Source organism: Rousettus aegyptiacus, unplaced genomic scaffold (genome assembly GCF_014176215.1).
Source record: "Rousettus aegyptiacus isolate mRouAeg1 unplaced genomic scaffold, mRouAeg1.p scaffold_m13_p_8, whole genome shotgun sequence".
Taxonomy (NCBI): Eukaryota; Metazoa; Chordata; class Mammalia; order Chiroptera; family Pteropodidae; genus Rousettus; species Rousettus aegyptiacus.
Window position 1 is genome coordinate 5,733,852 of NW_023416311.1, and position 13,368 is coordinate 5,747,219.

A 13,368-nucleotide genomic window follows, 5' to 3' on the forward strand; every position below is an offset into this window, starting at 1 on the left:
ACCCACCTTCATCTCAAGTGCCACCACCGTAGCCTCAGGCACTGTCATCTTTTGCTGGATAATTGCAAAGGGCCCCTAACCAGCTGCCCCTTCTCCCCCGGCCCCACTGCAATTCATGCTCAACACAGGAAGGGGAATCCATCCGTCTCTTCGACCTTCTGTTCTCAGCTCCCAGCGCTGCCTGGAACGATGTCTCGTTTCTCGGAGCCTCGTTCACTGCCTGGCGCTCGGCAGCCGCGTGAGCCCAGGAGGGTGGGAGGCGTCCTGCTCGGTGGCCGCCGTCGCCGCAACCGGGGACTCGGGGACCGCAGCGCGTTCGCGTGACGGTTCCCACCTGCCCGGAACGCCCGGGCACCTCCACGCCGTGCGGCTCCCAGCTCCCGCGCCCGGCGCCCATCGCCCGGGTTTACGTTCCGGGTCGGGGGGCGGGGCCTCGGCGGCGGCGCTCCACTTCCGGGGCGGGGCGGACGCGCGGGGCGGGGCGCGCTGTCGCCCGGCCTGTCTGGAGCTCCGCGGCGGCAGTGGCGGCAGTGGCGGCGGCACGGCGCGGGCACCGGACCGGGCAGCGGCACCATGAGCGGTGAGTGCGGGCCTCGCCGCTGTCATCTGCCGCGGCCGCCCCGGCACCCGCCGCTCCAGCTGCGCGCTTCGGCCCTGAGATCCCCGAGCCCCGCTCGCGGACCCCCGTCCCATCACTCCCAGCTTCCTGACCCCGTGCACCTCAGTTCTTGGCCCCTGATCACCTGCAGTTGTCTGGCGTCCCGAGTCTAGGCACTCCTAGTCCCCTGACTCCTGCCCATCACTTAACGCCAGCTCTTCGGCACTTGTCCCTCAGTCCCTCCAGTCCTCTGACTCCCTTGACCAGTCATTTACCAGACTCCCGGTTCTCAGCTCTCCCATGTCTTAGTCCCAGCTAACTCTTAGACCCCCTGAGTCCCAGTTTCAGTTCCGGGTCCCCCTGCTTCCCAGTCCTTGCCGCCACCCAGGCCCCTTGTCTCGGTCACGCCAGTCTCCACACAGTGTCCTCTCTGGACACTCTTAGTTTGCTGACCCCTGAAATCCGTGTCCCCGTAGCTCCCCGTCCCCAGAGGACTCGGTTCTCCAGCCTCTTTGTTTTCCCTGCCCCTCTCATTCCCTCTTCTCTGGCCCCCAGTGCTTTGCTGTTTGACCAGTTGTTCCCAGTTACTTTGTTTCCCGCTCTGGTCCTTGGTTCTTACATCTTGGCGACTTTTTTTTTTTTTTTTCCAGACTCCAGCCCCTTCGTTTTCTTTTCTTAGCTCCTTTGAGATCCCCCTTGTCCTGTCCTGCAAGCCTTCTCTTGTCCAGTGCTGAGCCCACCTGGGGACCATCGCTTGTCTCGCCTGGTCCACCGATCGCCCTCCCACAAGGGAGGGGGCTGGTTTTGGCGGCGAAGCTGGGGCGTGGGTAAAGGGAGGTGGGTGTGGACAGTTGTCCTCGGCGTTTCCGAAGTTTGGTCCCTAGAGCTGGATTCGGATTCTCAGTCCGTTTCTCTGATGAGATCTGTTGGTGTTTTGGTGCTAAGTCATTCCTTGGTGCTGTATGTGGAGACGGGGTGACTCAGGGATGCCTCTCAGCCCGCCCAGACCGGGCTCTGGATTCACTTAGGAGGACCCGCCTACCCTCACACAGCCTGTTTTCCTCTTTCTGAAGAGTCCAGCCTCCTTGGCCCTAGCCTTTCAACCGGCATTTCTGGAAGCCATGTGTGTGGCAGCTGCAAGGCAAAGGGGATAACACCTCTCTTAATTTTTAACTTTTAAGTTATCTCTGTGGATCATTTTTTCCAAGTTATGTGCCTTTTGTTTTTGTTACTTAAGAGCAAGATTTGTGAAATTGATGGTCCTAATGAGGGAGCTGGTGGGGGTGGGGGGCATGGTAGAGGATTTCTTGGGAGATAGTCCAACTTCCCTGCCCAGAGCAAATAATTTTTGCCTAATTAAAGTTTCTGGTTCTTGGAACAACAAAGACGTGATGAGCCGATTTCCACCCAGGAGGTAATACAGCCTGGTGTAAGTACAGGCCCTGGAGCCAGTCGGCCTGGGTTCAAATCCTGGCTCTGCCACATAAAGCTGTGTGATTCAGAGGGAGTTACTTGACCATTCTGGAAGTCCCAGAAAATGGGGACAAACAGTAGCCCTCTCCTAGGCATTACTGCGATGACCAAATAACATTACTCAGGTAAAGTGTCTCTCGAAGGAGATGTCAGGAACTTAGAGCTGTTGTTGTTTCCTTAAGGACCCATGTGGGGCTCAGGTGGGGTGGTTTTGTGGCCCAGATCTGGGACAAAGGCTAGGACTAAGTACTCCCTCAAAATCTCTTCCTTTTTATGTGATGAAGGAGTCTCTGCCTCGGGCTCACAGTTCTGGACCATTTTCTCCTTTGCCCTCATTACAAGAATAGGTGGGATTGATCAATGATCAAGGAGTGATTAAATATTAAAGATCAGTTTTAAAATTTAATTTAAAAAATTATTAGGTCTCAGGCCAAAAAATGACAAAGGGAAACCAACAAATGACTTTTTAAAAGGAAAACGCATTAAGAACGAAAGCCTTCTTCTGGAAGGATTGTAATGGAGAAAAAGTGGTTGCTGAGACTGGAAGGGGAAGTCCAAGGGATTTTCAGTCGTTTTTGTGTGTACAGTTGAAATCGGGTTTTCCCACTTGTGGGATTGATAATTGGCACGTAATAAAATAATGTGGCATGGAAGTATTTCCTCTCTTTTGTTTGACCTTTTTATTAATAGAAAAATTTAAACATCACGAAAATGAAGAGAATAGTCTAATGAACAATTACTAACTCATGACCACTTCACCTATATACCTATTTACTTCCCACTTCCCCAGTTTGTTTCGAAACTAATCCCAGGCACTATATCATTTCAATAGTAAATATTTCAATATATATCTCTAAAATACAGGGTCTCTTTTTTAAAAACAGAATTCCATTTTCATACCTATAAGGACTTAGCAATAATTCATTGACATCATCAGATTTCCAATGTTCAGATTTCTATGATTGCATTATAATTTTATTTTATAGTGCATTTTTAAAACTCAGAACAGAAAAAGTTTTAAACAATGCAAACATGCTTGTCCTTTAAGTCTTTTAGGCTTTTCTTTTTTTAGTTTAAATCTTTTTTTAGTGTTCAGTATATTCACTGAGTTGTGCAAATAGCACCGTTATCACTTTTAGAACATTTTCACTATTCCAGAAGAAACCCTGTACCTGTTAGCAGTCATTCCTCATTCTCCCTCCCTTCCGCCCTTGGCAACCGCTAATCTACTTTCTCTGTGGATTTGCCTATTCTGGACATTTCATATAAATTAGTCCTACAGTATGTGGAGTTTTGTGTCTGGCTCTTTTCGCTAAGTGTGCTTTCATGTTGTAGAATGTGTCTGTACTTCATTCCTTTTTGTGGCTGAATCACATTCATTTATATGGATATTCACATTTCGTTGACTTATTCGTCAGTCAATGGACATTTGACTTGGTTCCACTTTTTAGTTATTGTGAATACTGTTGCAGTGAACATTCACATGCAAGTTTTTGTGAATACACGTTTTCGTTTCTCTATGGTATGTAAGAATGGAATTGCCGGGTTGTAGGGTACCTCTAAGAGGAGAATTGCTGGATCCATTTGAGGACACCATTTTCCTTTCCCACTAGCACTGTGTGAAAGTTCTGGTTCCTCCACATCCTTGCCTACAGTCTTTTTGACAAGAGCCATTCTAGTGACTGTGAAGTGGTGTCTCTGTGGTTTGATTTGCATTTCCCTAATGACTAATGACGATGAACATCTTTTTCATGTGCTTATTGGCCATTTGTGTGTCTTCTATGGAGAAAGGTCTGTTCAGATTCTTTGTCTTATTTTTTTTTAAAATAAGTTGTTTTTATTGTTGAGCTATAAGGAATCTGTATAATTTCAGGATACAAGTCCCTTATCAGATATGTTATTTATAAACATGTTCTTTCATTCTGTGGGTTGATTTTTCCTGAAATGATGGTATCTTTTGAAGCACAAAGTCTTTTTTTTTTAACTGTAGGTTTCCCTTTCTTCTCTGTGCCTCCCCCCCCCACCCCCTGCTGCACCCCTTGCAATTTTTGTTGGAAGAATCAGTTTATCCTGTAAAGTTTCTTTGCAAAATTTTGCTGATTGCAACCTTTTGGTGTGGCTTGATGTGTTCCTCAGTCTCTTGTATATCCTACAAATTGGCCGTTAGAATCCACTATATTTTGAGTTGATAATGTTTGAGTGGAGTTGGAGGTCAGGTGGGTTGAAGGCCAAACACATTAAGTGCAAAGAACCAGGAAGTGGAATGGCTCTAGGTAATGCATACACGAGATAAATGGGCATCATGAGGCCAGAAACAAATAAGATGACCATTAATAGGGAGTGAATAAATATATGTGGTGTGATCACATGATGGAAAACCTCAAAGACGTTAAAAGGAATAAAATGGATTTATACACATCACTGTGGCTATATCTTAACATTAACATTATCTAAAAAAAAAAAGCAGGGCACAGAATTATACCTAAAATGTGATTGATGCACATTAAAGCATGCACATAAAACAGTGTTTTTGGATTCATATGTGTCTGTAGAAGTAAGCAAATTGTCAGGAGGAAGGAAGTCTCCACATAGCACATGTGGGTGGTTGTCTCAGAGTGATAATTGTCACGGTTTATTTATTTTTCCGTAAAGAATCCAGTACTAGGAATACTTGATTACCAGCTTCTCCTAGCTAAGAAATTCTGATTTTCAGATAATGCTTTTGTTGTTGCTGAGAAAGTAAACTTGTAGGACTTGAAAGTCATTATGATTCTCAAGCATCTCTGAAGTCCTTGATGCTCATTTCCATCGGTGATTATTCTCTAAAGAATTCTCCTTAAGTTAGAAAGACTGAAATCCCCATTTCAATGGTGGAGAAAGCTAGAAAGCCAGAGAAGTCATAGTTTGTGGAACAGGTAAGCTCTGGGGTCCACTACACCAGAGTTTGGGGCTTAGTGGGTAATTTACTGCTCTTCCTGCCCGGTGTTTGTGTTCATTTTGGCAGCTCTTTCTTATTTTCTGGGATGTTGAAGGTCACGGTTTTCGCTTTGGCGTTGACTGGGTCATTTCCAGCAGAGGCTTGTGTTTGGAATGAAGAAGCAGCTGAAATGAGTGAATGGTAAAAGGAATATTTGTGGTTTTCATTCAAAGCAGAAAAAGTGATGATACCAACTTTTTTTACCCCCTAATGAAGGCACTGGGTTGATCTATTACGGCAGATTGTAAGAAGTAAGTGTTCCACCATCAGCAAATATTTGACCATCGTCTGTGCGAGCAAGTAGTAATGGACTAAATCACATTGACATTGACTCTCCTGCTGGCTCTGCCAGGGTAACCGATAAGAAGTCAAGTTCTTACAGCTCTTCAAGTATGGAACTAAAATCTAAGATTATATGGGCTTCGCTAAATTCTGGCGATGCAAACATAATTCCAGATAAAGTATCTTCAATCTTGCCACTGTCTTGTCTGTACATAAGCCATGCGTTCTTCACTCCCATGGGGGTGACAGTTTTACTGTGTAAGTAAGTCACAGATATGCCGGCAGACGCAAACAGATGTACAATATACCTGTGGCATAAAAAATTCATGGAGGGACGATTAAGGAAAAAAGTCAAAAAAGAATCCTAAGGGAGAAAGTAATAATAAAAATAAAAAGGTTGTGAAACACTGATATAGGCTGAAGTAATTTTGCCATTATCATATGAATTTGTATCTTGCTCTTACCCTTAACATTTTTGGATAAAATTTCAACCCCTTGCCATATGGTCTTCATATTTGATCATGTCTATGGACTTTGTAATTTATCTTTAACCCATCATCTTGCATATAGTGTAATTTTTAAACTTTTGCCTCTACTCGTGTGAACCTCTGCCCTCTCCCTTTTTGGGTTCCTATGATAAGTAACGCTGTGGCGAACATTTTTGTTCAAGATGGATTTCGTTTCTTCAGATTTCGTCATTAACAAGAAAGTGGTGATCGTTCCTGATCACTCTTTCTTTCTTAGTGGCTGTAGTAGTGCTGCCAGGAAGAGCGAGGGCTCTGGCCAGAGATTCAGGGGTCGACATTCAGCAGACATTTATTGGATGACACTTTGGTGCATTTTCTACCACTTAGCGAAGGGCTGTACTTTTGGTACAGGGCTATGCTGTTGAAGGCAATTGAACAAACCTTCTAAGAAAAGTTTTGTTGGAGTGATGGGTCTGTTAGCCAGGTGGCATGTGGCAGAAGCAGATTGGAATGCAAAGTGCCTTGTAATGGCAAGATCTAGGGATAGGGCTGGCTTCAGGCTTGTCTGGATTCAGGTGCTTAGAGAGCCACCAGGACTACCTCTCTGTCCATCTTGCAACTCTACTTTCCTCTCTGTTGGCTTCGTCTTCAGGCACCCTCTCCTCCATGGAGGCAAGATGGCTAACACCAGCAGCTCTTAGGTGACATCCTACAATGTAGCAACACCTGGGTGAAGAACAGGCCTCTTTTTCAGTTGCTCTGATAAAAGTCCCGGGGCTGACCCACAGCAACCTGGTTGCCATGTGGTCTTCCTGGAACCCACGACTGTGGCTCTGCTCGGCTAGGTCTAGATCTTATGCCCAGTCCAGGGCCCAACTGTGGCATCTGGCCCACTTGTCTGGATAGAGGATGAAGTAAAAAGGGAGGGCTGTTGTAATTTCGAATAGGGTAATCAGGGAGGACTTCACAGGGAAGGTGATGTCTGAGCAGAGACCCGAGGGAGGGAAGAGTGACTTCTGGGTTTTGTTCCTGAACGAAGGGGTAAGAGCTGCCTTTTACTGAGGCAGGAAAGAATGCAGGAGGAGCAGGTCTGGGTGTGGGGTAGAGCAGTCTGAATCCTTCCCCTGGCTCGAGTTCTGCTAGTGCTCCCGGGAGCTGCCCAGAGGCCTGGCTTAGTACTGGCTCATCCGCTCAATAGCACCCTTCTGGGCCTGTGCTCCTGGCTCCAGCTGCTGAACTGAACCATCTCATTTTTCCTGGCCTGCATCTGCCTGTCTTGGAATCTGCTCTTTCCTTCCCCATCTTTAAAACAAAAACAAAAACCCAAAGTGACGTTAAAGACTATTGTGAAAACATAGACTATACATATAAATATATCTCCCTTGCACATTGAATATTTAGAATTTTAGGTATTCCACTTCTGTCTTTGTTCAAAGCATATGCATTTTACATAATTGCATTGAGTTTTTACATTTGAATTCGAGTTTCCATTTGTATTATAGCCTTTATCCATGTTCTTTCTCTTTACAATTATTAGAACAGGCTGTATAACATTCTGCGACATTGAAGGTACCACAGTTACTAAATAACCTTTCTCCCATTGTAGGAAAAGTAAGCAAATTCCATTTATGATATTCTAGGATGGAATTGGCAAACGTTTTCTGCGAATGGCCAGATAGTAAATATTTTCTGCTTTGCAGGCCATCTGGTCTCTGTCCCAACTACTCATTCCTTTTGTTGTGGGATAAAAGCAGCACAGGCATTGAATAAATGAAAGGACGTGGCTGTGTTCCAATAAAACTTTATTTAGAACAAAGGACAGCAGGATTAGGGTTGGGGTTACAGTTCGCAGACCCCTGTTCAGAACACTACAGGAAAAATTCTTGTGCCCGTGATGCTATGTTTAGGCTGTCATGGTATAGCGGAAAAGGACCTGGACTCAGGCAACCCGAGGTCTGACTCCCTGTGGTAGAACTCGAGCACATTATAGAACTTCTCTGATTCTTATTTCTCTCATCAGAAAATGAATATGAAAGTGAGTGATGAATGTACGGTGCCGTAGTACCTGGAAGATAAAGAGACTGCTGCAATCCCCGCGTGTTTCTTTTCTCATTCCTCCCAGTCCTGTCCTCCTCCTTAGCTTAATTTTTAAGGCGACAGGAAGGTGTTTTGATACTTTCGTAGCTTTCGGCACACCCTGCCACAATGCTTTTGAAGAACTTACTGCACCAATACATTGTTACTGGTGGTGTGCATCTGTTTCCCCATAGCTTTGCCAGCCCTGCGAATTTCATTTTAAATGTTTCTTGGTGAAGCTAGTAGCTGCGTAATGGCAACACATGGTAGTTAGTTTAGTAAGTATATACTTTGCATTTCTCCAGCCATGGGAGGAAGATACAGTTTCTCTTTAAAGTGTTTGCAGGCTGACATTTTGGTGTTCTTTCCTTCATTTGTTTGTTTGTTTGTTTATTTTTAAAATAGAGACTGGCAAACTGGGCCAGCCACTTGTTTTGTAAATAAAGCTTTATTGGAGCACAGCCACACTCATTCTTTGACTGTTGTCTGTGGCCTCTTCCGAACTATGATGGCAGGATTGAATAGCTGTGCCAGAGACCTTATGGCTGGGGAAGCCTAGAATATTTACCATTCGCTCTTTACAGATCACGTTTGTTGAGCCCTGCTCTAGAGTAAATTCTTCGCCATTTATCAATCTGCCGTTCACTCATTCTGATCTTGGGCATCACATGGATCGCCTGAGCCCATCTGTCTCAGAGCAGAGTCTGCCTCTTTCCATTGTGCAGCGGCGGACAGTCTGTCCTTTTGTCTTGGCCCAGCTGTGCCACTTCACCCCACAATAGTGGGAACCAGCGCCCTGACTTGGGGGATGAACGAGTGTACATTTTATCTGTTCATGTGCTAGTGCTTGAGCACACGAAGCTGCTGCGTCACTTGGCGCATGACATGTACGAGGCTGCTGCGGCCTGCCCTGTCTGATCTTTTCCATTTAAAGCGGCCACTTCCACTTCGGGAAGTGTGGAACTCCCCTGGAGTCTTGATTCAACAATCGTTGAGTTCTTCCTGTGAGCGGGGGTGGTTAGGGCTGTTTCCATCCCCAAGAAGGCTCACCAGCCAGGGTCGGTATAAGGAACAGGGTTATTATTCCCCATAACCCTTTCTGCTTTGGAGATTAGACCAGGGGTGTGGCATGGCTAGAGGCCCGCAGAAGCACAGCTCAGAGAACAGGTGAGGGACTCTCAGTGGAAGGTTTCTCAGAGAAGGCGACATTTGAGCCAGCCATCAAGAGGTTGGTTTTTCTTTGATGGCTCATTTGCAGAGGGAGCCCTTTTTCTGTCTGAAGCTGAGCTGCCCAACAGGCTACTTGGTCTTGTGGATTTTGAAAGGTAAATGTTGGGTCTGCCACCTCTGAGCTGTTCCTTGGGCAAGTGATTAATGTTTTCGAGGCGCGGTTCCTTTATCTGTCACGATGGGCCTGCCAGCACGCACCTTACAGGCGGATGTAAATCTCAGAACAGAAAATTGGTAGTAAATCTGGCCCCCACGTGTATTGTGTTGGTTAATGAAGAGTTGGCTGAAAAGCTCTCTAAAGGGAGTATGATTAGGTGCCAACTAATTGACATGAAAATCTGAAAATCCAGCTTCTCTTAAAAAACTAGGAGACGGGACGGTGCTGGACTGGCGCTGCTGTGAGGTGCTGCCCGCTGCTGGAGCTGGTGGCAGCTGCCATCTCGAGAGGGGCATCTGCCGGGGTCCCCGCAGTCCCCACCTCATCCTCCGTCCTACCTTCCCCGCCACGGCACGCATTTCCGTTCTCCGCCTGGCGTTGTAGGCTCGGAGGGGTCCGACCTTGGTCTCGTACGTGCCTCGGGCCAGTGTTGAACAGCCTTTCCTGCCCTCCCCCTTCACTTCTGCTTTCTTTTCACCTCTTTATTTGAAACGACGGTGGATTTTTGGGACGGTGGAAATGAAACAACAAAACAACAGCTCTAAACTCTCCATCGGGTTGAAAGCGCCAAGCATCCCAGGCGCCTGCAAATGTGACTTGAGTGTAAATTCTACCAATGGTGAAAGGTGATGATGCGCCTGCCCCCTGCAAGGCTCTGATGTGAGGTGTTGGTTCTAGGGCAAGGGAGAATGGGAACGTGATTAAGATGTGGCCTTGTCTACAGCCTGCTGGGGGTGCCTAATATGTAACTGTGTCCCTGCAGGGTGGCTCTGACGTCTGGGAAGGTAGACACTATTCTTTTAATGTTTAAACACCCCCTCTGATTAATTCTGCTAGGGCAATGGTCCGCAAACTGGCCTGTGGGGTAGATCTAACCCAAGGCCTGTTTTTGTAAACAGCAATGCTCATTCATTAATGTGTTATCTATGGCTGCTTTTGAGATGCAAGAGCAGAGTTGAGTAGTCGTGACATGACGGTAACCATAAGACCTGCAAAACCTAAAATGTGCACTCTCCGGCTCTTTACAGAAAAAGTTTGCCGACCATTGTTCTAGAGTACATTAAAGGTACAGTTTTATTCAGTGAAAACCAGAAACACAAATCATCTGAGACAACGTATCACATTGCTTGTGCAAGGCTTGACGGAAATGCTGTATTAATTTTCGTTTCGCAGGGTGCGTCGAAAGAATCACATAATGTCATTGAATGTATTGTGTGTTTCTTCTCTAATGTCAGTAAGTCTCTCTTGTGTATTCGTCGTCGCTTCCGGATATTTTGGCCACTGTGTAGATAATTCAGTGCAAGGTGAAGGAGTTGGGAACACAAGGGCATGGAATAGTAATGGTGGCAGGGGTGGCCCTAAGGGGAAGAGCTGTGCTGGACAGGGCAGCGGAGAAATGGGGTTGCAGCTGGAAGGGCATGTGGGAGCAAGGCGTGGTTTTCATACAATTTGAGGCAGATGTTACGCCATCTTTGTATGCTGTAGGAATTGCGTTGTGAGCAAAAAAAAAAAAAAAGTCGACAAGGGTAGGAGGCAGAGGGACAGTTGCCGGAGCATGTCCTTGAGCAGGTGAGAGACTAGATTCAGAGTACAGCATCTCGGAGCCTCAGTCTCATCATCTGCGAAGTGGGATGACCACACCTACTTTAGGGCTGCATTTCCTAGCTGCGGCATCTTGACATTTTTGGCTGGGTAAGTCTCTGTTGTGGGAGGCATTTTGTGCTTCGTAGGATGCTTAGCAGCATCCCTGGTCTCCACCACTAGATGCCAGAAGCATCCTCTTGGTCGTGCCAGAAATGTCTCCAGATCTTGCCGAATGTCCCTTGCAGGGGTGAAATCAACCCAGCTGAGAATCGCTTGTCAGTACCCACTCTTCGCAGAGCCCCTTATAAGTAAATCTTGAACTCTTCGCATCTGCGTGTGCCCGTTGTTTCCTGGTAAGGACCTTCTCGTAGCAGACAGACTCTCCCCTCGCCGTAATCAGAAATACGAAAGAGCAGTGAGCACGGGGTGCCTTTGCTGCTTGCTGCAGGATGCAGCGCGGGGGCCGGGTGCTAGCTGGAGTTGTCCCGTCTCGGCCTTAGGGGAGTCCTCTTGTAGCTCCCCTAAGTGTGGGCTGTGCTCTAGCCAATATCTACCTGTTGCAGCCCTTCCTATAAAAATTATTTTCTTTTTGAGGTAACATTCACATAGCATAAAGCCATTTATAGTTTTAATATGATTAAAAGAATTCATAATTTTTAAATTATAAATGAACAATTAATCGTAAAGATAATCAGCCACATTAAAGTGAATAATTCGGTGGCATTTAGTACATTCACAGTGTCATGACCCAGCACCTCTGGGTCCCAGCTCCAAAACATTGTCATGAAACCCCGCACCCACGAAGCAGTTGTGTTCTGTCTGTGTGGATTTACCTGCTCCGATTCTTCCCAGTTTTTAAAGCACAGCTCAAGCTTCTGCTTTCTTAGTAAGCCTCTCCTGGGTGCCAACAGAATGACAGTGTGGCCTGCGGGAGGAGCACTGGCCTAAGAGTCAGGTAGACCAGGGGCTCAGCCTCTGAGGTCGCACTTGCTTTGCAGTGTGGCCTTGGGCGGAATTCCTGGCATGCGATGGGCCTTCTTTGTCCTTTCTCCCTTATACCTGCTTAGTGCGTTGCAAGGATTAGCCTCAGACCACAGAAGTGCCTGGCGTGATTTTACCTCTGCCTCTGTGTGGAGGGGCAGAGAACTCCCACGAAGTGTGCGTGTGTGTGTAGCCTTGATCAAGTGACCTAAGTCCTCTGTGGATGAGAACCACCTATGCCTCGACCTCCAGGGTGGTTGCAAGGATTAGAGAAGGACCATACGTAGAGTGCCTGGTGCACTGTTTTCCCCTCCCTGGCCAGCGAATGCCGAGGCTTGGATCGAATTGCTTTGCCTGCGCTTTGGAGAGATGGTAGCCAGTTGAAAGTAAATCTTAGGGCCAGCGGTCTTACACCACCACCACCAATAATGATAGCTAACGTGTATAAAGTGCTTGGTGCATACTTGGCACCGTTGTAGGTGCACGATAAATATTCACTCATTTAATAGACGTGGGAGGTGCAGAGAGGTTAAGTAACTTGCCCATGGTCACATAGCTGGTGATGTAGGTGTCAGACCTGGGTTATCTCATTCTTAACCTTTGCTCTGTCGCCCCAGGAGGTTGTTGAAGGCTGTAGGTTTGTCGGAAAAATCATTGTAAGATCCTAAAGATTCTAAACATTCAAGATGGCAGGGATGCACCTGAACCAGGTGAGCGACTTTCACACATACATGTGGTTTCTGCTTTAGAGCCCTATAGCAGTGGTCCCCAGCCTTTGCACCAGGGACGGTGCTCCTGTGAGCATCTGATGCCTGATGATCTGAGGCGGAGCTGAGGCGGTGATGCTGGCGCTGGGGAGCGGCTGCCAATACAGACGAAGCTTCGCTTGCCCACCGCTCACCTCCTGCTGTGCAGCTGGGTTCCTCGCGGGCATTGACTGCTACTGGCCTATGGCCCGGGTGTTGGGGACCCCTGCCCTAGGGGATCACTGCCTTTCCCTGACAGGTTTCTGGACCCCTTGGGGTATTTCTTGGGGTGCCTTTATATATTCTATTTTCATTTTGATGGTGTTCTCATAAGAAATAGCAAAGAAGCTTGTTCTGGCTCATCCGGTTGGGAGCGTCGCCTGAGGGCTGCCTTGGAGAAGGCAGGACCCAGGAAGGCTGGGGTTTCATGGAGGAATCGTCCCCAAAATGGCAGTGGGGCTGTAACTGCAGGTTTGTTTCAGGGGTTGAGAGCGAGTGAGATTTAGAGATGGCCCAGCCAGGAGCCAGTGGGTTTGAAACTGAATTCTCCTTCCAGCACTTTCTGTGGGACAGGCCTTGGGTGAAGGTCTTTTCCTCTCTGAGTCTCAGTGCTCTGGTGAATGGAACCACGTTTCCTTCTTTGTCACAGATGAACTGTCGTCGCTCAGTGGCTTAGCCCGCAGCTGAGGCTCAGCAGGTGGGCACAGGTTTGAGACTGGAGGATTCTCCTTGCTCTGTGTTCTCTTTGTCACTGCAAGAAGGGGAGAAAGAGAGCAGTGGCACCGATTGCCCCGCCT

At 47.2% G+C, this 13,368-nt stretch overlaps 1 protein-coding gene across 4 annotated transcripts in view; it reads left to right on the plus strand.

Moving 5' to 3' along the window:
• Positions 1–13,368, plus strand: part of SNX29 (sorting nexin 29) — a 441,832-nt gene that overhangs the window by 2,877 nt on the left and 425,587 nt on the right. For 3 of the 4 annotated variants that reach the window (XM_036226320.1, XM_036226321.1, XM_036226317.1), the window contains exon 1: positions 501–580. The exons of the other annotated variant lie outside the window; for it this stretch is intronic. In XM_036226320.1, coding sequence (XP_036082213.1) covers positions 574–580 — 7 coding nt within the window. In that variant the 5' untranslated portion in view covers positions 501–573. Of the gene's footprint in view, positions 1–500; positions 581–13,368 lie in introns of those variants that run through there. 4 annotated transcript variants of the gene reach the window in all.